The sequence below is a fragment of the Bubalus bubalis genome, chromosome 6, assembly GCF_019923935.1.
Source record: "Bubalus bubalis isolate 160015118507 breed Murrah chromosome 6, NDDB_SH_1, whole genome shotgun sequence".
Classification (NCBI taxonomy): domain Eukaryota; kingdom Metazoa; phylum Chordata; class Mammalia; order Artiodactyla; family Bovidae; genus Bubalus; species Bubalus bubalis.
Window position 1 is genome coordinate 83,640,407 of NC_059162.1, and position 27,995 is coordinate 83,668,401.

At 38.2% G+C, this 27,995-nt stretch overlaps 1 protein-coding gene across 3 annotated transcripts in view; it reads left to right on the forward strand.

The window, feature by feature from the left end:
• The window catches only part of TM2D1 (TM2 domain containing 1), a 49,661-nt gene extending 22,309 nt beyond the window's left edge, over positions 1 to 27,352 (forward strand). The window contains exons 4-7 of one of the 3 annotated variants that reach the window (XM_025288593.2): positions 2,177 to 2,268; positions 10,439 to 10,512; positions 23,971 to 24,100; positions 25,994 to 27,352. In XM_025288593.2, the coding sequence (XP_025144378.1) occupies positions 2,177 to 2,268; positions 10,439 to 10,512; positions 23,971 to 24,081 (277 nt within the window). In that variant the 3' untranslated portion in view covers positions 24,082 to 24,100; positions 25,994 to 27,352. Of the gene's footprint in view, positions 1 to 2,176; positions 2,269 to 10,438; positions 10,513 to 23,970; positions 24,101 to 25,487; positions 25,815 to 25,993 lie in introns of those variants that run through there. The other 2 variants (XM_006055923.3, XM_025288594.2) reach the window with 2 other exon arrangements.
• The last annotated feature ends 643 nt before the right edge of the window (positions 27,353 to 27,995 follow it).

Here is a 27,995-nt window from a genome sequence, read left to right on the forward strand (position 1 = left end):
TACTTTGATTCTAACTCTTCAACAGCTTGGTAATTAGAGTTCTTTCTTTTGTTTTTCAGTAGATGGCACTGCAGCACAATTTATAGCTTGGTTTCGCTGACCTGAGCTGCCTCTGGCTATATTTAATTGGCACTTTCTGCCCTCTATCACCTCTGCCAGAGGTGTCACCGGTGCCCTCATCATCTCTGCTTCTTTCCTATGGGGTTACTGGTGCCTTGATGCTGCGAGAGTAGCTGTCGTTGCTGGCATCCCCACCAGGGACACCAGGATGGCAGGTCTCTCTGTCACAAGTGGGGTTGCCTGTGTTGTGGACTCTGCTGCAGCGGTGAGGGCAGGGGGAGCCAGCTTGTGGGTGCTGTCGGATGGGACAGAGTCACGGGCACTGCTGTGGCCCTTCCAGCCTTCCTTAAGCCTGCTCTGTTCTATATTTTGCCCTCATTGTTGCCAGAATTGCTCTTGGTGAGGTCACTAATGCTCTCCTCTTGGTTAAATTTAGTGGTAAATTCTCAGGCATTCTTATATCATCCATCAGTCACATTTGGCACAATTGATCACTCTGTTCTTCTTAATACACTGACTTCACTTGACTTCCAAGATACCACACACTATTTTTTTTTTTTTTTTTTATTTTGTATTGGAGTAAAGCCGATTAACAATGTGATAATTTCAGGTGGACAGCAAAGGGATTAAGCCATACATATACATGTATTCGTTCTCCCCCAAAACTCCCCTCCCATCCAGGCTGGTTCATAACATTGAGAAGAGTTCCCTGTGTAATACAGTAGATCCATGTTGACACCACACTCTTTTCCTCACTGTTACTCCTTTCTGGTTTCGTCTCTTCTTGATCTGGGAAGGCCTGTTGTACATTATTGTGACAATAGCTCGCAAATACTCCCCTGCAGTCTATCGTCAGCATAGCAACTAGAGGGACTGTTTTTACACCATGCCTCTGCTTACCTCTGCAGTAGTTTCACGTATCACTCAGAGGAAAAGATGGTGTTTTTATAGCACTTAACAATGGTAGTCAAGGCCCTGTATGATCTGCCCTCTTTGCCCTGTTCTCTCTCTGACCTTGTCTCCTTCTGTTCTTCCCCCCTCCTACTCCATTCCTCCTGCACTTGCTTCATTAATAGACCTTGAACATGCCAGGTAGGCTGCCTTTGCAACAGCTGTTTCTTTTGTCTGGGACACTCTTCCATCAGAGGCATGGCATGGCTAAATCTCTTACCTCCCTTAGGTCTTGGCTGAAATACCACCTTCTCAATGAAGCTTACTCTTGTCACTCCACTTAAATGGCCCTTATCTGTATCCCAGGCATTCTGAATTCCCTATACACCCTAATCCACTTCTTTTTTCATAGCATTTATGACTGACTTTTTTTTTTTTTAATATTTATTTATTTGGCCATACCAGGTCTTAGTTGCGCATGTGGGGTGGGGTCTTCAAACTTCATGTCTGCATACAGGATATTTTAGTTGCAGCACATGGGATCTAGTTCCCTGATCTGGGCTCAAACCTGGGCCCCCTGCATTATGAGCACAGTCTTAGCCACTGGACCACCAGGGAAGTCCTTCTTTATGACTTTCTAACACAGTTTCTTTTTAAAATACGTTTAGGTTTATGGGCTTCCCTCATAGCTTAGTTGGTAAAGAATCCGCCTGCAATGCAGGAGACCCCGGTTTGATGCCTGGGTCAGGAAGACCCCCTGGAGAAAGGATAGGCTGCCCACTTCAGTAGTCTTGGGCTTCCCTTGTGGCTCAACTGGTTAAGAATCTCCCTGCAATACAGGAGACCTGAGTTCATTCCCTGGGTTGGGAAGATTCCCTGGAGAAGGGAAAGGCTAATTACTCCAGTATTCTTTCTGGTGTGGAGAATTCCATGGACTGTATAGTCCATGGGGTCGCAAAGAGTTGGACACAACTGAGCGACTTTCACTTAGGTTTATTACTTGCTGCCACTAGATTGTAAGCTCTTTAAAAGCAGGAATTTTTATCTCTTCTGTGCATTAATATTTCCCAGTAGCCTGAAATAGTCCCTGGCACTCAGTAGCCACCCAAAAAGCATTAATTGAATGGATGAATGAACTGATTAACAGTAATAATTAACATTATTTTCTAAAATGTTTACATGTTGGAAATATATGAACGTGACATTCAGGTTTGATTCTGTGCAGGAATGGCTATTCCTACAAGGTGGCGGTTGCACTGTCTCTTTTCCTTGGATGGTTGGGAGCAGATCGATTTTACCTTGGATACCCTGCCTTGGGTGAGTGTATTTTATTAAAAAAAAAAAAATTCATGTGAAACTTGTAGGTAAATCTACCTGTTCTTAAAGATTAAATCTCTGCATACTATTAATAGTTACAGGTTCCATGTAGCTGGAGCTGAATAGTCAATGTTTTTCTATGATTACAGAGCTAGCAGTTAGCTCTGTAGTGAACTTGGGTAAAAGATACTGACTTTACTTGGTTTTTTTTTTTCATCTTTATGAAAACACACACTCAAGACAGTGTAGTCATTAAGATAGTAGACTGGGGTTGTCATTGCTAGTGCTATGTACACATTGGGTATTCAATAAATGTTTTAGGAATAAATGTGTATCTTTTCCTGTCCCTCCAAAAATATTTGCCTTCTACCTGGATCTCTATCAGTGTTACTTTGGGAATAGAAACTACTTCTTTCAGGAGAAGTTGGGGTTGTAACTGCAGCAACCAGTATGAGCTGGTGTGGAGCCTGATTATTACCCCTAGCATCCCTCCCCACACCTTCCTCCTGGTTGTAATCTTTACATTTACCATAGTTACTAATGCTTCTGAAAGCTAGTTACATTTGATGATAGCTTTTGTTTAAATAATACTTTCACGTGTCTCCCCTTATTTGAGTCTTAAAACTCTGAGTTTATCATCCTGTTTAAATCTGCTTTAACAGGGAGGGAAATTGTCACCAGAGAGGTTAAAGGATTTGCTACCTCTGGAGGCCTTGCTTTATACTCTGATATATTTGTTATCATCATTGTTTTATGGATAGGGAACTTGTCATGAGATTAAGAGATTTACCCAAGGACACTCAGCTAGTGACCTGAATTTGAACCCAAATACTCTGGCTCAAGAGATCATGCTTTTTTACTGTAGTACATTGCTTCTATATTAGCCCTTCAGTGAGGAGTGTTAAAGTTTCTGAGTGCTCTGCTTTCTAGCTACCAAAGCTAATCTTATTCTTTCCATCTTGCTACCCACCAGAGATCAAAGAGGAATCTTCACTGTGAGGTTCAGTTCAGTTCATTCTCTCAGTCGTGTTCGACACTTTGCCACTCCATGGACTGAAGCACACCAGACTTCCCTGTCCATCACCACCTCCCAGAGCTGGCTCAAACTCATGTCCATTAAGTCAGTGACACCATCCAACCATTTCATCCTCTGTTGTCCCCTTCTCCTTCTTTCGTCAATCTTTCCCAGCATCAGGGTCTTATCTAATGAGTCAGTTCTTCTCATCAGGTGGCCAAACTATTAGAGCTTCAGCTTCAACATCAGTCTTTCCAATGAATATTTAGGACTGATTTCCTTTAGGTTTGACTGGTTTGATCTCCTTATAGCCTAAAGTACTTTCAAGAGTCTTATCCAATACCACAGTTCAAAAACATCAATTCTTTCGTGCTCAGCTTTCTTTAGGTCCAACTCTCACATCTGTACAGGACTACTGGAAAAACCATAGCTTGACTAGATGGACCTTTGTCGGTAAAGTAATGTCTCTGCTTTTTAATATGCTGTCTAGTTTGGTCATAGCTTTTCTTCCAAGGAGCAAGTGTCTTTTAATTTCATGGCTGCAGTCACCATCTGCAGTGATTTTGGAGCCCAAGAAAATAAAGTCTCTCACTGTTTCCACTGTTTCCCCATCTATTTGCCATGAAGTGCTGGGACCAGATGCCGTGATCTTAGTTTTTTGAATGTTGAGTTTTAAGCCAACTTTTTCACTCTCCTCTTTCACTTTCATCAGGAGGCTCTTTAGTTCTTCTTTGCTTTCTGTCATAAAGGTGTTGTCATCTGCATATCTGAGGTTATTGATATTTCTCCCTACAATTTTGATTCCAGCTTCTGCTTCATCCAGCCAGGCATTTCTCATGATGTACTCTGCATATAAGTTAAATAAGCAGGGTCACAATATACAGCCTTGACGTACTCCTTTCCTGATTTGGAACCAGTCTGTTGTTCCATGTCCGGTTCTAACTGTTGCTTCCTGACCTGCATACAGGTTTCTCAAGAAGCACGTCAGGTGGTCTGGTATTCCCATCTCTTGAAGAATTTTCCAGAGTTTGTTGTGATCCACACAGTCAAAGGCTTTGGTGTAGTCAATGAAGTAGATGTTTTTCTGGAACTCTCTCACTTTTCTTCCTTATATAAATTTTATATCAGGATTAAATAAGGGAAATGTGTTGAGGGTGAGATTAAATTAAATTTAATAAGATCCAAACATTCCTTTAAGAAAAATTTTCTTTATAGATACTTTATGTATATAGCATTATTTCCTCTAATTGATTTACTCTCATACTTGTGCTGCTTTAGCTGAACCCTTTTTTCACCATGAAGCCTTATTTTTCTAATATTCTGTCTTTGTGGGTTTAACTGTGTTAACATCTGTGATTTCTCTTTACATGGCAATAATTGGTATATTTTGTTTTGGCCATCTATAGCATTAAAAGATTATGGATTCTCAAAAATAATAGCTCTTTTGGAGCAGTTAATGGGGGGAGAGATACTCCTTTCATGGTGATATTACTTTAAAGTGTAAATATTTTCTTATGAGAATAACAAAGTGTTGTGTGTTTTTAAGCCCCAAATTTCAAAATCTTTGGTTATTGTATTCCTTTTTTCAAGTTTGGAGTTACCAGTTTGGACTGGTGTATTATATCCACAGATCATGGGACAAATAAAGGTACAGGGATTTGTAGGTTAAACTCTTCTAAGATTTGAAAGCTCTCCTTTATTGGTATAGGCACAAAAAGAATAGAGCTACCTAATTACCAAATCATTACAGAACGCTTGGGCTTTGGCAAACAGCAGCTTCAGTATGAAATAATCTACATTCTCTAAAATGGTTACACAGAAGAGTATTTGCAAGACTCAACCTGTAATAAAGCAAAAAATACCCCCAGTTTTTTTAAACACCAAAAATTAATCTGTGTACTTTTTATTTTATACCCAAATAAATCCTTTTATTGAATTTGTATACTTTAAATGTAAAATTTAAGTTACTAAACTATAAATAAAGTACACTGAAAACATGAGCTTTTTGAATATCATCTGGCAGCAAAATCTTTTTGGAAGAATATATCTACGACAGTAATGACTTGGGATAAAAATGGATCCTTCTTGATTAGAAACATTTTTATTTGGAATTCCAAAACTTTAAAATCTAAATACATCATTTGTTTCCTTGATAAGATAAGTAAATAGGATCTGTACAAAGAGACCTAGCAACTTTTTTACTTGGATAAAAAAATCAATCTACTTTTGGTTGTTCACAAATCCCTCCCTCCATCTTTTAAAAAATTAGTTTTGGTGCACCAAATAATGAAAAACATACAAGTAATGGTTTGCATTGGTTTTTATATCAAAAAGATTGTCCTCTGTATACCGGTGCCAAATCGAATCTTGCAGACAGAGTTTTGGATGAAGTAGAAAAGAATAGCTTTACTGCTTTGCCAGACAAGGAGGGACACAACAGACTCCTGCCCTCAAGAACTATGTGTCCCAACCCAGGAGGATTTGATGAGGAGTTTTATAGCACTAGTTTCAAGGGTAGGGTTGCTGACAAGTGAGCATGTGTGCAGGGCCTGCACTCCGCTAATCTGGTCTCAGTTAATCTTGAAGAAAAGAATGTGAAGAAAAAAGTGAAAGTCACTCAGTCATGTAGACTCTTTGTGACCCCATGGACTATATAGTCTATGGAATTCTGGCCAGAATACTGGAGTGGGTACCCTTTCCCTTCTCCAGTTGATCTTCCCAACCCAGGTCTCCTGATTGCAGGCAGATTCTTTACACCAGCTGAGCCACAAGGGAAGCCCAAGAATACTGGAGTGGGTAGCTTATCTTCTTTCCAGGGGATCTTCCCAACCTAGGAATCAAACCGGGGTCTCCTGCGTTGCAGGCAAATTCTTTTTCGACTGAACTAGCAGGGAAGCCCTAATCTTGATGAGCCTCTCTGATTCCTGGCCTCTTTTGGCTTGTTGGCTGCTCCTCCCCTGATTAGCAACTGTTCACATCTGCCATTTGGAACTCAGGAAAGGTCATGGAGGCTGGATTCTCTTCCCTTCAAAAAAGAAAACAGGGACAGAAAGGGCAGGAACACCACAGGGTCCTGGTCATTTTCAGTTTTAATAAATGCTGTTTAAAGTGTCTGCTACTTAGTGTTTTTCAAGTTGATCATAGATTGTTTCTAGTTTTTTGATAGTCATACAACAAATATTCATCAAACTCTGCCATACTGTTCAAGGAACTGACTTGAATAAAACAGATGAGAACCCTGTCTTCAGGAGTTTACATGGCATAGGAAGACAGAGAATTAATGAACAAACCAAGAAATAATTTCTAATCAACACTGTGATGAGACATGTGATAGAGTTCTGGGCCTGTTGGGGGGAACAGCATGCTCGAAGAATTCTCTCAAGTGCCCTGAGATGAGAAGAACTGCAGGAAGACCACAGTTGGAAGAGGGCATCATAAGGGCAAAGGCGCTGGCACAGTTCCATTTTCTTCATAGAGTAGCAGTTCATTGAAGACAAACGTTTTTCAAACTGTTCTCTTTTCTTGGCTGTGCTGGGTCTTTATTGTTGCACGCAGGCTTTTCCAGTTGTGGTGAGTGGGGGCTGCTTTCTAGTTGTGGCTTGCAGGCTCAGTAGTTGTAGTGCGAGGGCTTAGTTGCCCAGTGGCCTGTGGAATATTCCTGGACCAGGGATCAAACACATGACCCCTACGTTGGCAGGCAAATTCTTAAGCACTGGACCACCAGAATGCGAAGTCATGTGGGCCTTAGGAAACAAAATGGTTGCCTGAAGAGGTCTTACAAATAGCTGTGAGAAGAAGAGGAGCAAAAGGCAAAGGAGAAAAGGAAAGATATATCCATCTAAATACAGAGTTCCAAAGATTAGCAAGGAGAGATAAGAAAGTCTCCCTAAGTGATCAATGCAAAGAAATAGAGAAAAACAATAGAATGGGAAAGACTAGAGATCTCGTCAAGAAAATTATAGATACCAAGGGAACATTCCATGTAAAGATGGGTGCAATAAAGGACAGAAACGGTATGGACCTAAGAGAAGCAGAAGATACTAAGATGTGGCAAGAATACACAGAAGAACTGTACAAAAAAGATCTTAATGACCCAGATAACCAAGATGGTGTGATCACTCATCTAGAGCCAGACATCCTGGAGTGCAAAGTCAAGTGGGCCTTAGGAAGCATCACTATGAACAAAGCTAGTGGAGATGATGGAATTCCAGCTGAGCTATTTCATATCCTAAAAGATGATGCTGTTAAAGTGCTTCACTCAATTTGCCAGCAAATTCAGGAAACTAAGCAGAAGCCACAGGACTGGAAAAGGTTAGTTTTCATTCCAATCCCAAAGAAAGGCAATGCCAAAGAATGCTCAAACTACTGCACAGTTGTACTCATCTCACATGCTAGCAAAGTAATGTTCAAAATTCTCCAATCCAGGCTTCAAGAGTACATGAACCATGAACTTCCAGATGTTCAAGCTGGATTTAGAAAAGGTAGAGGAACAAGAGATCAAATTGCCAACATTCGTTGGATCACAGAAAAAGCAAGAGAGTTCTAGAAAAACATCTACTTCTGCTTTATTGACTACGCCAAAGTCTTTGACTGTGTGGATCACAATAAACTGAAAAATTCTTCAAGAGATGGGAATTCTAGACCACCTGACCTGCCTCTTGAGAAATCTGTATGTAGGTCAAGAAGCAACAGTTAGAACTGGACATGGAACAACAGACTGGTTCCAAATTGGGAAAGGAGTAGGTGAAGGCTGTATATTGTCACCCGGCTTATTTAACTTATATGCAGAGTACATTATGCGAAATGCTGGGCTGGATGAAGCACAAGCTGGAATCAGTATTCCTGGGAGAAGTAGCAAAAACTTCAGATATGCAGATGACACCATCCTTATGGCCAAAAGCAAAGAAGAACTAAAGAACCTTATGATGAAAGTGAAAGAGGAGAGTGAAAAAGTTGGCTTAAAACTCAGCATTCAGAAAACTATGATCATGGCATCTGGTCCCATCACTTCATGGCAAATAGATGGGGAAACACTGGAAACAGTGAGAGACTTTATTTTCTTGGGCTCCAAAATCACTGCAGATGGTGACTGTAGCCATGAAATTAAAAGACGCTTGCTCCTTGAAAGAAAAGCTATGACCAACCTAGATAGCATATTCAAAAGCAGAGACATTACTTTGAAAACAAAGGTCCATCTAGTCAAAGGTATGGTTTTTCCAGTAGTCATGTGTGGATGTGAGAGTGGGACTATAAAGAAAGCTGAGCACCAAAGAATTGATGTTTTTGAACTATGGTGTTGGAGAAGACTCTTGAGAGTCTCTTGAACTGCAAGGAGATCCAACCAGTCAATCCTAAAGGAAATCAGTCCTGAATATTCATTGGAAAGACTATGCTGAAGCTGAAGCTCCAATACTTTGGCCACCTGATGGGAAGAACTGACTCATTGGAAAAGACCCTGATGCTGGGAAAGATTGAAGGTGGGAACAGAACAAGACGACCGAGGATGAGATGGTTAGATGGCATCACCAACTCGATGGCCATGAGTTTGAGTAGGCTCCGGGAGTTAGTGATGGACAGGGAAGCCTGGCATGCTGCAGTCCATGAGGTCACAAAGAGGTGGACACGACTGAGTGACCAAACTGAACTGGACCACCAGAGAAGTCCATGATCCATTCTTAATGTTCTTTTTATAAACAAATTGAAGGAAGGGAAACTGTGATATTTCCAAAATACTCTGTGAAGAGGAATGCAATTCAGAAATAAATGAGTGAATGGATATAATACATATACTGAATGAATGAATTTCCTTGGACAGCTATAATAAAGTACAATTAATGGAAAAAATAATTAAAAGAATTGTTGTATAAGATGGTGAATAAAAAGTTAGGGATCTTTAGGAAACAGAAAGGTTGAGAGAACTTATTCATTTCAACAAATATTGAGCATCTCCCATGTGCCAGGCAATGTTTTAGGTACTAAGGACACAGAAGTAAACAAGACAGATAAAAGACCCTTCTCTAAGGGGACTTCTATGAGACAGATGGTAAACAAATGTAAAATATGAGGTAGGTGATAAGTGTTTTGAAGAGAACCAAAAGCATTATTTTATGTAGTATCTATATTTTAATATTTTAGAAATTATTTCCAGCATGTGTTATCCCAGTACTTAGAACATTGTTCTACTGTATATCTAATACTAATGGTGGGGGGCGGGGGGTGGGAAATCATCTAATTTACCTACATATTTCAGTCTTACTTGTATATTTCTAAATGTGTGCCAGGAGGTGATCTCATCCATTCTTACAATTTTAGCTGGCATCTGTTTGTAGTTGATGCTTAGAACTACCCTTTCACGAAGAGTCTTGCTTCATATCATCTTTATATCTCAAATGGGATGTCTGGAGAGCAGCTCAGGTTTAAATATAGGAGAGAGATTACTCATCCCACCCTCCACCCTCAATCTGCCTCTTCTGATTTCATCATCATGTTTTTATGTTGTATTATTATATGTCCTAGATTCTATGCTCTGTTATCATCTGTTTTAGTACTGTAGCTCTAAGGTTGGAGCCAAGGACAGAGGTGTACACAGAATTGGTGATTTTGACTATAGAGCTAATAAGAAACTTAAGATGCTTAGGAAAAATGTATAGGATAAATTGAAGATAATTAGGTTACTAATAGCATTTTGCTACTTAATTAAAAGATCGGTGTATTTTTTCCAGATTACTTTTTTATGCCTTGACAGTATTTAACTTTCTACTATAAATATATATTAAAATTTGTATCTACAGTGTATTAAGTGTACATATATAAGGGTTTAGGACTAAAAGATGTTCTGTAACTCTGTGTGCTGAGATTTAAAGATTTATTTTCTTAGGCCTTTTCTCTTAAGAAATTTTGTAAGATTACATTGAGTTTTTACTTCAGATCGTATTGTTTAAGTGAATGAATCATTTTTTGTAGTTTTTCTATGTAGAGGGTCTTTTAAACTTTTCTCATATTTTTAGGTGAAGATTTGATTTTTTTTTAAGTGTTAATTTTATACTCTTGATATAAAGCATTTGTGGTATATATAATGATTTATTGGGAAATGGAAAAGTTTATTAATATTTATAAGGTTTTCCAGGTTGTAAATGACTTTACCTTCTTTTCTAGGTTTGTTAAAGTTTTGCACTGTGGGGTTTTGTGGAATTGGGAGCCTAATTGATTTCATTCTTATTTCAATGCAGGTGAGTTAGTTTCAATCTAGAAGATGAACTACTTTTACATTCAAATTTGAGTTCTGAGGTACATTTTAAGTATGTTAGAAAGCAGGTAGGAATGCTTTTTCATTTTTCTTCAGATGCTAGAGCTAAAGGATCCATGGCCATGTTTTCAAGTAGCATTTTCCAACCTGTGCTCAATTAGTAGTTCTAAAAGACATAAGAACTTCTTTAAAAAGGATCTGTGCTCAAGTATGATTTGTAAATGTGAGTGCAACTGAGATACAGATTTCTTTACTGGAGAACTTCTCAGAAGCTTAAAGATTTGTATTATGAACCTCTAAGAGGGATTAAGGTTATAAATATTTCCAACTTATCGTCTCTTTTCCTGTTACAGCTGCATTGTCACTCACTGTAAAAGGATACTGGTGGGAGTCTTGTATTTACATATGAATATGTAGAGGCAGAAACAAAATTTTTTTTGCACTGGACAGGTTCTCTATACTAGTATTCTCTTGGTTGCAAATTGTAGAAACTGAAATCCAGCTAGCTGCAGCCTAAAAAGAAAACAGGAATGTCTGGAAGCGCTCTGGAAAATCCAGGAGTGGGGCTGGTATTGGACAAGAGCAAATCCATACAGTCAAATGTGCTCACCACTCTCCTCCTCTTCATCTCTGCTTCTCTGTGTTAGCCTCATTTTCTCCTGCTGCAGAGGTTTGTGGAATGCTAACCTTAAGCCTTCAAAAGTCCACCAGATATTTCCTATTAAAGTATACTGAACTGGTTGTGGTTAACTCAGGGGGATTCTTAAATTAGAGAAGAGATGAATTTATCACAACAAATGTCACAAAACAGCATTTCAGTAAGCATTTATGGCGCACCTAATGTCTCCAGCAAGTGTGTCAGTGTGTATTTAGATTATCTTCAGTTTTGCTCTTCTTTTTCATACAGTATTTCCATTCCTTAATTCTGTCTGCTTGATGTTATCCTTATGCTCTAAAAGAAAGTCAAAATCTAGGAGATTTTTGGTAACATACTGTGAGGAGGGGACCATACTGTGAGGAGGAGGCAACATATGGACCAATAAGATACCAGAATTAAACAAGGAAAATATTTGGTTTTAAAGTTGGAATTTTCCTGTCTTTATTCATAAACATATGCCTAACCAAATATCCTGCCTTCTCTGACTGTGGGACAGGCAAGCAGGCATGAAGAGGCTAAGGTTCTTCTGCACATATGCTTGGAAATGGGTTTCTCATTTAAATGAGGATCCAAGGAATTTAATGTACTATTGGGATTCTTTAAGGCATACAGAATTCATTGTCTTTAAAACCCAACCATTTAGTTAATATTTCACACTAGGTTCTTTCTTTGGTGATATCAGTGCTTTGTAGCTTTATTTATGTCAAATTATAGAGCTTATTTGTTGATTCAACCACTGTTTTCTGGTACACATATACATGAACCTTTCAGAACTAATAGTTCTTTTCTTAAATATCTAGAATTGAGACTATCCCATCAACAAATTATTGAGGTAGATTTAGAATGTTTGAATTTCTACACTACGTTTCCGTAAATAAGACATTTTAATAGGGATGACCACTGTAGACTGCTTTCAGACCAGGGAAAAAATTAGTCATTTTTCAAAAGTAGCCAAATAAGATATATAGCCTTATTCTACCTGTTGTTTAATATATTTGACATGTGATGTTGACTGTATTAGTTTTAGAGAATTATTTTTTCAGTCAAGTAAGTTTTTACTATAAATATCATAAATTATGTTAATATTTTTGTCTTGGATATACTTTTTCAATTTCTCATAAACCTTTTACATTCTATCATCTTTGTTTATTCTTCTTTTCTTCTTTATTTTCTCCATCCCTAATTCTTTTCTTTTTACCATTAAATATTATTCCTCAATGAATTGCAGTGTTTTTTCTTTTGGGCTGTGATCCCAGAACTATATTGTGCATGAACTCAAGACCTATAAAAACATACTTTACTTCACAGTGTTTATAAGAAAAATCCAGGAAAATCCTCCTTAAAAAAATAGGTCTGGTTATTTCATCTTTGAACTGAAACAATATTAAGTATAATGCATATATTACTAAGGTAAGTAAGCTTTAAATATATCTATACTTACTAAAAATGCTTTCATCAGTTTATCTGTTAGTAAACTTCTGAAGTTTTTTCTTTTTTTTCTTAAAAAATATGCAAATAGCAGTGTGTGAATGAATGGTATAAAACAATACATAGAATTAATTCATTTGTTTTGTGCGTTCAACAGAGTTTAAATCAGTGATACAGTTTTTCAGTTATAGGCAACTTTGTGTATAACTGCTGTGTATATTGGAGAAGGCAATGGCACCCCACTCCAGCACTCTTGCCTGGAAAATCCCATGGACAGAGGAGCCTGGTAGCTGCGGTCCAGGCGGTTGCTAAGAGTCGGACACAATGAGCGACTTCACTTTCACTTTCATGCATTGGAGAAGGAAATGGCAACCCACTCCAGTGTTCTTGCCTGGAGAATCCCAAGGTCGGGGGAGCCTGGTGGGCTGCCATCTATGGGTTCGCACAGAGTCGGACATGACTGAAGCGACTTAGCAGCAGCTGTGTATATAGTTATTCATAAGGCAGGTCTGAAAATTTTTAAACACTAATTTATGCAAGCAACAGTTAGAACTGGACATGGAACAACAGACTGGTTCCAAATAGGAAAAGGAGTCCATCAAGGCTGTATATTGTCACCCTGCTTATTTAACTTATATGCAGAGTACATCATGAGAAACGCTGGACTGGAAGAAACACAAGCTGGAATCAAGATTGCCGGGAGAAATATCAATAACCTCAGATAAGCAGATGACAGCACCCTTATGGCAGAAAGTGAAGAGGAACTAAAAAGCCTCTTGATGAAAGTGAAAGTGGAGAGTGAAAAAGTTGGCTTAAAGCTCAGCATTCAGAAAACGAAGATCATGGCATCCGGTCCCATCACTTCATGGGAAATAGATGGGGAAACAGTGCAAACAGTGTCAGACTTTATTTTTCTGGGCTCCAAAATCACTGCAGATGGTGACTGCAGCCATGAAATTAAAAGACGCTTACTCCTTGGAAGGAAAGTTATGACTAACCTAGATAGCATATTAAAAAGCAGAGACATTACTTTGCCAACAAAGGTCCATCTAATCAAGGCTATGGTTTTTCCTGTGGCCATATATGGATGTGAGAGTTGGACTGTGAAGAAGGCTGAGCGCCGAAGAATTGATGCTTTTGAACTGTGGTGTTGGAGAAGACTCTTGAGAGTCCCTTGGACTGCAAGGAGATCCAACCAGTCCATTCTGAAGGAGATCAGCCCTGGGATTTCTTTGGAAGGAATGATGCTAAAGCTGAAACTCCAGTACTTTGGCCACCTCATGCGAAGAGTTGACTCATTGGAAAAGACCCTGATGCTGGGAGGGATTGGGGGCAGGAGGAGAAGGGGACGACAGAGGATGAGATGGCTGGATGGCATCACTGACTCGATGGACGTGAGTCTGAGTAAACTCCGGGAGTTGGTGATGGACAGGGAGGCCTGCCGTGCTGTGATTCATGGGGTCTCAATGAGTTGGACACGACTGAGCGACTGAACTGAACTGAACTGAACTGATGCTTATATATATTCATACATATTGTGAAGGATAAATTAGGTAATTTGTTTTTTTATCAGAAAAAATATGAGAATATTTGATTTTATTTAAACCTCTTTTCTCACTCACACAATGAACATTTTTAATTACATCAAAACCACTGATGTGTCCTTCACCAACAGAAAGAAAAGAAAATTTATTCTGTTAAGTAAAGACAAGACAGCCACAAATCAGAAAGATGAAGATGGGTAGAGGGAAAATGGAAATATGTGTTGCAATGTAGAAAGTTGTTAAAATGAAGTATGTCAAGATTCTTTGTGATAATTTTAAAAAATTCATTTTCATTCCTATCAATGTTGCCGAGTAGATTTCCTTAAAAGACTATTAACTATATAAGTAGCAAAATATACAAAGCAATATAATCTCCAAGACAGTTTTAATTTTATAAATAAATTTATTAAATATTTCATTCGTTTGGCATTTAATATATGTAAGTTGGGGAGCTTCCCAGGTGGTGCAGTGGTAAAGAATCCACCTGCCAGTGCAGAAGACACAAGAAGCCTGAGTTTAATCCCTGGATCAGGAAGATTCCTTGGAGTAGGAAATGGTAGCCGCCTCCAGTGTTCTTGCCTGGAAAATTCCATGGACAGAGGAGTCTGATAGGCTACAGTCCGTGGGGTTGCAAAGAGTCAGACACAACTGAGCCACTGAATACACACACATATGTAACTCATTTTAGCACTGGGTTATATATTGTTTTTGTATTATTTTTTTTAGCTTTTACACACCAGGTTTGATTTTTCACACATAAATTCCTTGAGAAAAAATATTTTTATTAATCTCTTGTAGTACTAATAGTATGCTTAACATAGTCTCTCAAAATTTTTGCTGATTTGAGCTGAATGCAGTGTAACTTGTGAAAAGTGTGTCTTTGTGCCAATTATAGGGAAGATAGGCTAAAAATGAAAGTTTTAAAAAAGTGAGTGCTTTTGTTTAGGTCTTTAAAGTTCTAAATTTCATAGGGCACATGAGCTAATGAACAAAAATAAAAGGTGGTATGATAAAGTATAAATAGTAGGTTTTATACCATAAGTGAAAATGACTTAGCACCATTTAGGTATAAGTTGGGGTCCTTGCCCTAAAGAAACTTAGAATCTTACTCTCTCAGAAGTGTTGTGAGAATAACATCCCACTTATTATCAGAAATATCTCATTGGAGAAATTCTCTGGCAGTCCAATGGTTAGGACTCCATGCTCTCACTGCCAAGGACCTATTTGAGTCCATGATTGGGGAGCTAAAATCCCATCAGCCATGCTGGGCAGCATATATATATATATATATCTGTATATCTATCTATCTATCTATCTATATCTCTTTGGGAACTGCAGGCTGAAAATAAAAGAAGAGTTATCTTGATTTATCTTGTCTAAATTCTTGAATTTTACTGAAATTTTAAGAGCCTAGGCTTTTCAGTTCAGAGCATAAATAAGATTCAGGTTATAGGTTCACTTTGTGTAAGCCAGTTGATTTTGTCAAAGACATAACCTGTGCCCTTACTCCATGAAATACATGGTCTTGATCAAAAGAAGGACTAAATGTGTAATCACTCTAAATCTGTTTCCACTACTGGAAGTGTTGGTCAATGTCCTTGATAGTTCACTAGCTGTAGGACAGCAATATATAAAAACTGCTGCTGCTGCTGCTAAGTTGCTTCAGTTGTGTCCGACTCTGTGCGACCCTATAGTCGGCAGCTCACCAGGCTCCCCCGTCCCTGGGATTCTCCAGGCAAGAACACTGGAGTGGGTTGCCATTTCCTTCTCCAATGCATGAAAGTGAAAATTGAAAGTGAAGTCGCTCAGTCGTGTCCGACTCTCAGCGACCCCATGGACTACAGCCCACCAGGGTCCTCTGTCCATGGAAGTTTCCAGGCAAGAGTACTGGAGTGGGGTGCCATTGCCTTCTCCCATTTAAAAACTAGATACCAAATGTTCCAACAAGTTTTCTCTTATTTATTTAACTCTGGAGAGATATATTGGGGAAATGACCTGGAAAACTGAGGAAACTGATGATAATTTGGGTAGTCTCTACTTTGTCACATGATCTTAATTAGGTAGATTTCACTTAGTTCACTTACCTGTGGGCAGATTTTTATTTAGTGAATTAAAGGAATGTTCAAAAAACAAAGTAGTCCTGAGACTGAGCCCAATGATGTGTTTTCCTCAGGAGGTAGAATGCTAAATCTTATTCATTTCTTGAGGAATGATGTTTATAATGGTCATTTAGGATTAATATTAACCAGTGTTTAAGTCAAATGAAGTCAGGGGATCTGACTGTATAATTTCTGGCACTGTGTGGGAATTTTAGTGCTTAATTAAAATGTGAGTAATTAGATTTTTTAATGGTCTCATATTAAAATTAATGACATAGAAGTCAGCTCTGGACACAAACATGTAATTTAACTTTTAAGAGAATGTGAATTTACTTCTTTGGAGAATTGGGATGGACACAGGTTGCATCATTATCCTCTAATTGCAGACAGCTGTGTCATTTTACTTTCTCACCAGGTTAATAGATCTTCAGGAGATGATATGATCTTGCCAGTGTTAATATTTACATTCTTTATATGGAAGAAACTCTTAAATGAATTAGATAGTAAAATGATACATTGATAGAATTGTATGAAGTGTTTGTTTTTGTCCTTCACTCATTAATTCATCATAACATTTTAAATTCTAAGATTTTTGAGTTATCTAAGCCATCTGACTTCAACAACAAGGCAAAGCCAGTAAGTAACTAAGGGATCACATCTGTTTGATAAAGTCTAGGTTTAAAAGTACTTACTGGTAACCAAAGGATGCTCAAACTACCGCACAATTGCACTCATCTCACACACGAGTCAAGTGATGCTTAAAATTCTCCAAGCCAGGCTTCAGCAATATGTGAATTTCCAGAAGTTCAAGCTGGTTTTAGAAAAGGCAGAGGAACCAGAGATCAAATTGCCAACATCCGCTGGATCATCGAAAAAGCAAGAGAGTTCCAGAAAAACATCTATTTCTGCTTTATTGACTATGCCAAAGCCTTTGACTGTGTGGATCACAATAAACTGGAAAATTCTGAAAGAGATAGGAATACCAGACCACCTGACCTGCCTCTTGAGAAATCTGTATTCAGATCAGGAAGCAACAGTTAGAACTGGACATGGAACAACAGACTGGTTCCAAATAGGAAAAAGCATACATCAAGGCTGTATATTGTCACCTGACTTATTTAACTTTTATGCAGAGTACATCATGAGAAACACTGGGCTGGAGGAAGCACAAGCTGGAATCAAGATTGCCGGGAGAAACATCAATAACCTCAGATATGCAGATGACACCACCCTTATGGCAGAAAGTGAAGAAGAACTAAAGAGCCTCTTGATAAAACTGAAAGAGGAGAGTGAAAAAGATGGCTTAAAGCTCAACATTCAGAAAACTGAGATCATGGTATCTGCTCCCATCACTTCATGGGAAATAGATGGGGAAACAGTGGCTGACTTTATCTTTTTGGGCTCCAAAATCACTGCAGATGGTGACTGCAGCCATGAAATTAAAAGATGCTTACTCCTTGGAAGGAAAGTTATGACCAACCTAGACAACATATTAAAAAACAGAGACATTACTTTTCCAACAAAGGTCCGTCTAATCAAGGCTGTGGTTTTTCCAGTGGTCATGTATGGATGTGAAAGTTGAACTATAAAGAAAGCGAGCACAGAAGAACTGATGCTTTTGAACTGTGGTGTTGGAGAAGACTCTTGAGAGTCCCTTGGACTGCAAGGAGATCCAACCAGTCCATCCTAAGGGAAATCAGTCCTGGGTGTTCATTGGAAGGACTGATATGAAGCTGAAACTCCAACACTTTGGCCACCTGATGCAAAGAGCTGACTTATTGGAAAAGACCCTGATGTTGGGAAAGATTGAGGGCAAGGAGGAGAGGGGGACGACAGAGGATAATATGGTTGGATGGCATCACTGACTCAATGGACGTGGGTTTGGGTAAACTCCAGGAGTTGGTGATGGACAGGGAAGCCTGGCCTGCTGCGGTTCATGGGGTCGTAAAGAGTTGGACATGACTTAGCGACTGAACTTAACTGAACTGGTAACCATCTTTTTTTCCTTTAACTTTTTTTTGTTAGAATGCTAATTAAATATATAAAAACAAAAATACATTTTCTAGTAACAAAATCAAAAGTTTATAAATTACAAACAAAACTACAACAATACTAAAGTTCAAATAAAGTAAGCTCTTTTCTGTGTAGTAAAAAATATATATACAATACTAAATTTGCCATTTTAACCTGTTTAAGTGTACAGTTCTTTGGCATTAATTACATTTACAGTGTTATGCAGCTGTCCCCAGTATCTATTTCATCTCCCAAAACAGAAACTCTGCATCCATTAAGCAGCAAGTCCTCTTTTCTCCATCCCCTAGTCACTGGTAACCTCCAATCAACTATATCCCAAAGAATTTGCTTGCTTTCTAGATATTTCATGTAAGTGGAATCATACACTATTTGTCCTTTTATGTCTGGTTTATTTCACTTTGCACAGTGTTTTCAAGGTTCATTGATATTGTGGCATGTATCAGAATTTCATTCCTTTTTATGGCTGAATAATAATATTCCATTGTACGTATATACCACATTTCTTTTATCCGTTCATCTGTTGGTGGACACTTGGGTTGTTTCCACATTTTGGCTGTTGTGAATAATGCTGCAGTGAATATTTGTGTACAAGTATCAGTTTAAGCCCCTGTTCAGTTCTTTGAGGGTAACTACCTAGGAGAAGATAAACTTTTATATAAAGCTAATTGAAGAAAATATCTTCATGACATTAGATGGGTTGTCTTCTTAAACAAGATCCCAGAAACCATAAAGAAAAAAATTATTTAATTTGATACATTAAAATTAAGAAATTTTAATCATTTCTAAAAAGGATACCATGGACTGACCAAGTAACAGTTAGTAGGCTGAGTTAAAGAACACTGTGGGGGATGTGGGCTCAGTTGCTCAGTCATGTCTGACTCTTTGCGACCCTATGGACTATAGCCTTCCAGGCTCCTTTTTTTGTGGGATTCTCCAGGCAAGAATACTGGAGTGGGTTGCCATTTCCGCCTTCAGGGGATCTTCCCGACCCAGGGGTCAAACCCAGGTCTCCTACATTGTCTGCATTGCAGGTGGATTCTTTACTGCTTGAGCCATTGGGGACACTAACAATAGGAATTTATATGTGAAATATGCAAATCAATAAGATAATAGGGAATTTAATAGTTAAATGAGCCCAGTAAATTAAAGGTGATTCAACAAATCACCCAAATAACTAATGTGTATATAAAGAGGTACTTCTGTGCATTTACCCCCAAATGTTCATCCTTCTCTCCACCAGGGGACAGGGGACAACTCTGTCTGTTGTAGTACTGTTTGTGGTAGGAGGAAGTTAGAATTAACCTAGATGTGGAGAATGGATATATCCTCTGTAACACCAGGCAGCAGCTACAAGCACTTGCCTGTTGTACATACAGCTACCATGGAAATGTCCTGAAATCTTAGTGTACTGTGAAAATTGTTTGAAATTGAACAAGATCTACCACAGTATCATTTGGATAATTAAAAATGGATATCCAAAGAAAATAAAATGTTTTTCAAGAATAAATATCCAAGTCATATACCAAGTTAAATATACGCCCATTATTTGTGTGGGTACCTATGGGTGGGCGACTGGGATTGTGGAGAATTATAGTGGAGATGTATGGATGTGAGAGTTGGACTATAAAGAAAGTTGAGCACCGAAGAATTGATGCTTTTGAACTGTGGTGTTGGAGAAGACTCTTGAGAGTCCCTTGGACTGCAAGGAGATCCAACCAGTCCATCCTGAAGGAGATCAGTCCTGGGTGTTCATTGGAAGGACTGATGTTGAAGCTGAAACTCCCATACTTTGGCCACTTGATGCGAAGAGTTGACTCATTGGAAAAGACCCTGATGCTGGGACAGATTGAGGGCAGGAGGAGAAGGGGACGACAGAGGATGAGATGGTGGGATGGCATCACCGACTCGATGGACATGAGTTTGAGTAAACTCAGGGAGTTGGTGATGGACAGGGAGGCCAGGCGTGCTGCGGTTCATGGAGTCGCAAAGAGTCGGACATGATTGAGCGACTGAACTGATAGTGGAGATGAAAGATTAAGAACAGAAAAACAGGAAATTTAGTGATCACTGCTTAACGTTCTTGACTTTCATGTGAACTTCTAGAGTTTTCTGACTTACTCTTCTTGCTATAGACTTTCCACCTATCGAAAAGCCTACTTCTTTAAGTAAACAATTCAAAGTTTTTTTTTTGCATTTAAACTGTAAATAAAATTTCATGGTTGAAAACAATCAGAAATGACAGGAAAGAAGAAATTAAATTTCACCCAATTCCTCCAAACCACCACCAGCGATCTTCATAGAATAGGGGTGTGATAAGATGAAAGATGCCTATATCAAATCCCCAGAACCTGTGAATATTGTCTTATTTGGAAAAAAGAGTCTCTGCAGATGTGATTAAATTAAGTATCTTGATATGAAGAGGTTATTTTAGATTATCTGGATGGGCCCTAAATCCAATGACAAGTGTCCTTATAGGAGGCAGTAGAAAAGATACAGACACACACACAATAAAGAAGGTGATGTGAAGACCTTCACCCCAAGAGATCAGGGTGATATGGCCACAAGCCAAGCAATGCCAAGGGGTGCCTTAGAATGGATTCTCTCCCACAGTCTTCAGGGCATATGGCTTTGCTGATACCTTGATTTTAGACTTACGGGGTCCAGAACTGTGAGAGTAAATGTCTATTGTTTTAATCCACTGACTTTGTGGTTATTTGTTACAGTAGCCTCAGGAAGCTCATATAGAAGGATATGAAGTTGCTTTCTTGTGGCTTTAGGGCTTCTCACACAAGATACGTTAACACCTCTTTGTATAGAATAGCTTTTCACAGCAGAGTGGCCCTCCTGATTCCCCTCTTGGAAGATGAAGGCCTGTAGCAACCTACTGGTCCATTAATTGTTAAGTGGTCTTTCTTCTCCCCATAGATTTCAGAAATCTGTCCCAGTTTATCAAACAGAAATACTTCATGAAGTAGAATTTGGCTTCAGGCTATTTCTTAGCAGAGAAATAAACATAATTTTAGGTTTCATACTTTGTTGTCAGTGAACAAATGGCCATACATCTTCTATACCAAGAATCTGGAGATTTGGTAGTTCTAAGATTTGTTCATTCAGAACTTAAAGACCCAAATCCTTTATTCCCTCTTTCCCTTCCTTCTCTCCCTCTTTTCTTCCCTTCTTCCTTCCTTCCCTTTGCTATCTTCAGTTCCATTGGTTAGAATCACTTCTTGTATCGTTACTTTCAGAGGTGGAAAAGCACCTTTTTCCTCACACACACACCTTCTTAAAAGCAAATAAGCCTCCCATTGAACTTGTCTCATAGATTATCATCTCACTGGTGATTGATTACATGCCCAGGCTGAATCAAATCTGTGGAAAGAGGATCTACCACAATAGAACCAGTTGTTGAGGAGCCAGAATTACATAGTTTGAAGGGAAAGAAATGTTATAATAAGATTGCTAAATTATATACAAAATTGGACCATGTATTACCAGGTAATAAAACTGTAATCTTTAGGGCTTACTTATCTACAGGACAGGGAGAACAAAAGACCAAGACAGTCTTGGCAAGTTAGCAGTTAACACATAGAAGATATATACTGCTAACTTGCCAAGACTGTGAAACATCTGGGCCCTAATCAGTTTTTAGTTAAATAGTTATATTTCCTGAGAAAGTCAAGTGAGCCGTGGGCAGGCTTATTAGAAATGCATGATAGTAAAAGGCTATCCAATCATCTTTTTTCCTTATTTTCAACTTTTGAAAAAAAAAATTTTTTTTTTGACAGAAGTAAGTGAGAGTGTCAGAGGAGATGGCATAGGAAGAAAAAGATAATAGGGCAAAGGCCTTGTTCCAATCTACGAACGTATTCCAGGTTAGGCCAGTTTTTAACCACGTGATTTAACCTATTTCTACTTGCTAGGCTTTCCTTTTTCTTTGCTTCTTTTGTAGAGTCTCAAAATGTTGTAAATTCTAGTCACCCATTCTTTTCTTTCTTTGCTTAATATACATACTAGTTTCCTCTGTGACTTTGCCATTGAAAATCTTTTAATTTTTATGTAAATTCATTAATCACATTCATAAATGTCAAGACAAAGCAATTTGATCTTTGGAGGAAGTTCAAGTACATGATAGCACCTAGCAAAGTATCTAGTATTATTTGAATATTAACATTTATAGTTCACTAGAATAAATTCCCTGTTGGCAGATTGTCTTATTCACTGTTCGGTGTATAATGTCTAGCACGGTGCCTGGACTGTAGGAATTAACTATTTGTTGAATAGCCTTTAAAACCAAATTTATCTTTAAAATGATGAATGCTCTATAGTAGTGTTCTTCAAACTCTGGTTGTATAACCCCTAAAAGAATTTTTTTCCTAAGAAAACCCCTATCCTCACATGTTTCAAGTTGACATTTTCAGTTTTCCATCATAAGCTTAAAAAGTTGCAAAGAATATCATTTCTGATTTGCAAATATTGACATATTTAAATAAAACTGTTAACATCCATTTTAAAATGTATCCACAGAACACAAATAGCATAGAATTTAAAATATCCACTTAATGTAATTATTTATAGTTTGATCAAAATAGCATAAACATGTTACAGATATTAGCAAATAATTTGTAAGCTAAAAAAAAGTCAAATTTTACTAGGGATGCATCTTTTAAACAAGTAACAGAGAGTATTTTTGGACTCTTGATTAAAAGACATCCCTGACTCCAATATTTTGAATTATCCCCTTCTTTGACACATCAGAGATTTTTGTACCTCAAGGCAATATGCCATCATGAGACTCAGTGTATTTTGATGGGGGAGGTATGCTTTACTGTTGTCAAGTTGGAGAAAGGACCACAGGGAAAGGGAAGTGGGCTTAGGACCTAGCATGATGCTTTTATTCTAGGGTGATTATCAGGTGGATCATTTTCACAAAGAGTATTTATGTGAATTAAGGATCTCAAAATGGATTCCCTTGCAGCTATCTGGGCCTGCATATACCTTTGTAAATCCCTGTGTACCCCTAAGGCTGCAGTTTGAAGATTATTATCTTAAAGGATAAGTTGTAGAGATCATGTTAAGTGGTTGTCACAAATGTGATTAAATGGACAAGACTCTTATAATGAGTGTGTGTGTGTCAGTTTATTTCTTCCTTTTCCATTCCATGTGGTTCTGGTAGGACTGTCAGTCATATTACATCATCTCCCAGAGGGAGCCTGGCTTGGCGAATATTAATCCTATTCCCTTGGATACAGTAATTTGTTCAGCAACAGGCATAAAAACCAGGCACATCCGTCAAAGTTCTTCCCTGAAATTGATGTATATACACTGAGGAAGAAAATTTTACATTCTGTTAGAAACTGCCAAGATATGTATCTAGAAGTTGGCAACCAATTGAGAACACATGTCCGGAATAAAGGCAGGGAGGCCAAACCAAGGGCCTCATGCGGTGTGGCATTTCAGTTCTTGAGGCCTTAGTTCCCCCAGCTCTCTTAATCCTGTGAGCTTCCCCAGTGCCCTTTTCAGCTGCATGAGCTACTAAATTACTTTTTTTGCTTGAGTTAGTTTAAGTTATATTTCTGGTGCTACTGAAGTAATTTTATTAACACCTGAGAGAAGTAAACTCAAAATATTTTTAAAGTATCTTCTGTAAAATGGGTAATTTGCAAACTTTTCTCTTCTAGATTGTTGGACCTTCAGATGGAAGTAGTTACATTATAGATTACTATGGAACCAGACTTACAAGACTGAGTATTACCAATGAGACATTTAGGAAAACACAGTTATATCCATGAATATTGTTTAAAAGAAACAGTAAGTGATATATATATGTAATCTTACTTATCTGTATAAAATTATGAGAATTTGAGAACCCAGGGACATTTAAGAGATCGTCTAGTGTTGTAAACCTGTATTTTTGTTTATCAGGAAATGCAGGTTTAACTTTTTATAAAGCATTTTTGTATATGCACATAGCTCTTGCAGTTCACAATTCATACTGCTTCTTTGTAGTGAATATAGTTAAAGGACAAAGTTCACAAGAAAAAATAACATCAAAACAAAAAGAGCCCAAAGGTTTATATAATGGTTATGATGAAAGTATGTGTTATAGATAATAAAGCATATTTTTTCTACTGTCCATCCTTCTTAGGATCAGTATGATCTTTAAACTTCATTCTTCTCTTTTCCTTTCCTAAATCTGAAAGTTGATGGAGTTTCAACCCTGAAACTACTACAAGTACTTATTTTAACCTGAAGTTTGGTCCTGCCCACAAAAATTATTAATCGGCCTTAGAACTGTCTAGCAGCTTTCAGTAAGGCAGAGAGAAACACAGGCTGGATGTTTTGGCGCAGTCATAATCCTAGGATTTTCAGTTGACTCTGTTTCAGAGAGAGCTTCTGGAGGCCAGGAAGAGAATAATCATTCACTTGCTGTGTTTCGTGTATAAATAGGATATGAAGTATAATTTTGCTGTTAGGGTAGATTTTTTTCTTTTCTCCCAATAAAATTATGGGATATGCTTTCTAGTTATTGTCCTGAAGATTGAACAGTGACAGATCTTTCCTTATAAAGTATAAGAGCCCTTGGGTTTAAAATTGAAACAAAGCATAGCGAGCCATCTGCCTCTTCTTACCAGGGAGGAAATTGAGACCTAAGGAAGCTGAGACTAAGATAGACAGCTAATCAGTAAAACGGAATCTAGAACCTAGGCCTTCTGTGCCTTCCCTGGTGGTTCTCCACTTCCCACCCCAGCCCCCAGTGACTACCTCATTTTGTATTAAGTATTTTCATTTTGGAAATTGTTACTCCTACTTTATGAGAAGGACTGTGTCGTTTCACATAACCTTATTTTCACATGTAAATTGTTGTTTCTCTTTTTAAAGTATATAGACCGTTTTAAAGTTATAATGTGTAAAAAGTAAGCAAATGTAATTTAAAAAACAATACCATTTTCTGCAGCCTGTTATAAAAACATTTAATTGAGATTCCAGACTCAAATTTAAAACTTGAAGGGCCCATTGAGAAGGCATATCTCTGCGTTGTCGTTCGTATAATTTCCAGCAGTACTTACAGAAGTGCTCCCAGTGTGAAAAAAAATGTTTTGAATTACTGAAGCATTAAAACATGCATCTATAAAAACCTCATTGGATTCTTTTAAAAGATTGTGTTTTAACATTTTTTTTTTCTTTTCTGTTTTAGGATTTGGGCCTCCTTGATTTTAATAGAGAACTCTCAATATATAAGACTTCCAGATTTTCCTTTTTCTTTCTTCAAATACCACTTTATGGATGCTTTTAAATTTTTTGTTGTTGTCGATGTCTTTGTTTTGTTGGTTTTCGTTAAAAACATATTGTTCTGAGATTTATTTAATAGAACTTGTTTGGGAGCTGTATGATAATAGAGCTTTCTTAGGCTGCTGTCTCTATGAGATAGATGGTTGATTACCCTGATATTAATGTCTTTTCCAAAGGCAAGTCACCACTTGTCCTTTTCCCTTCTGAAAAATAAAAGTTTGACTTATTCACATTTTTTAGTGCTTTTTTATTAAGAAAATCATCTTAAATGTTGAATGTTGCTATCTTCTGTATTTTGATCCTTCAAAGCAGTTAATCCATGGTGGGAACAAATACCATTTATATTGCTTGGGGTTACAGTCCTGTATATGACCACCCACCTGTTTTTGTTTTTTTTTTTTTTTTTTGTAGCTTTCAGATCTGTCTTTACTTTGGTATCCAGGGAGCTAAAGATCTTCAGGGAGTCTGAAACCTTGATGCGTCATGGATACTTCTGGCAGTGATTCAGGGCTCTGAAGTGTGAACTTTTTCCTTCTTGCTTTAGAAGTGATGCACTAACTTTTGGAGGGACCAGATGCTGACTCATGTAGCTCAGTGCGGTTATATTTGAAGCTGGATGGACAAGGTGGGAACACCAAGCAGATGATTAATGTCTTCCATCTGTTAGCACTGCCCGGCAGGTGCCGGCACAAGTGTCTTAGGTGATGCACCAGTGTCTCGGGGAAGCAGCATTTGTACTTCAGCACTGGTTTTCCTTACTGTGTTCAGAGGGTTTTAAGAAGATGGAAATACATGAAATGTTATATCTCCATAATACTGTCATATCTTACTTTAGTAACAGGCATACCGATTTCAGAATTACTGGGATCTGGGCTTCTCAAAAGTAAAAGCCATATCTTTCATCACTCATCTCACTCAAAAATATACAATATAGTACAGTTAGCTCACTAATGTGTTAGTCATACAGTAACAGCTTCTCCAGTTGGTGGGAGATTATTAAGTATTGATACAAGAAGTGAATTTGGATTGATTCCTCATATATGTCAGGAGGGGTCCCTGGGTTTTCATTAATAAAAATACTGAGTGTCTGTCGTGGGGGAGGAGCTGTTCTAGACTCTAGACTGCATCAGGGAACAAAACACAAACATCTCTGCTGTTAGGAGTTTGTATTGCCTTGGGCTCACTTTTTCACAGTGGTATTTTTGGCCTCGGTTAAGCTGGATACCCATGTTTTAGTATTCCCTCATTCCTTTGCTTGCAGACAGTGCTTTGAAGTTTACTTCAGGATCACTTCATCTCAGATTTTAAAGTCTGTAGGGTTTCCACAGCTATATCAGTTCAATTATATGAGAAATACCTGCAGTCAGATCTTCAAACTAATCTTGCTTCCTAAGTAATTTGTTACAGTTACCTTGACCAGGTGGGAAGTCTCCTTCAAAGCAGGTGCTTCTCAAAAGTATAATCAAATAAGCTATACTCTGATAGGAGTTGTTGGTAAAATCTAGAAATAAAGTCCCTTTACACTACACTCTTGAATCTTTAGATTTTGTTTTCACTATAAATTCCTATAAATTCTTCAGTCTTTCCAGTTTGTGTAATACCCTGTTGCCTAATATATGTAATTCTTTTACAATTTTGTAATGTTTTTATGTCTTACTTGTTTTTTATGTGAATGCATTTAAAGCATGTGAATGCTGTTTTTTGTTTTAGTGTCATGCAGCACTATATTATCATGGCTATTTGTTAGTAGTGTGTGTAGGAATTGTATGTCAAGGCCTCTGTATGAGACGTTTTATTTGATAACCCTGCTCTTAGGACAGTGGCCAAAATTGTGAGATGGATTAGCTCAATCATTCCTGGGATTACTCCTAAACCCTCTAGAGTAAAATGGGAAGGATTCTTTCAATGCTATAGAAACAGTGTTCTACAGTAGCATTTACAAGTTGTACTGTGAAAGTCCTCAGTTGTGGTTCACTCTTTGCAACCCCATGGACTGTAGCCCCCGACCCAGGCTCCTCTGTCCATGGGAATTCTCCAGGCAAGAATACTGGAGTGGGTTGCCATGCCCTCCTGCCAGGGTTTTCCCAACCCAGGGATCAAACCCAGGGATTGAACCCAGGTCTCCTGCATTGAGGGCTGATTCTTTGACGACTGAGCCACCAGGGAAGCCCAAGAATACTGGACTGGGTAGCCTGTCACTTCTCCAGGGGATCTTCCCAACCCAGGAATCGAACCAGGGTCTCCTGCATTGCAGGTGGATTCTTTACCAACTGAGTTACTGGAGAAGTCCTACAAATGGTACTACTTTAGCCTGAAAAGATGAATACAATTTCCAGAAGTACCTCTTTACCCAGGAAGATTTCTTACCTCCACTGTATTAAACTAAAGGACTGCTAAGATTTCAAAGATTCTG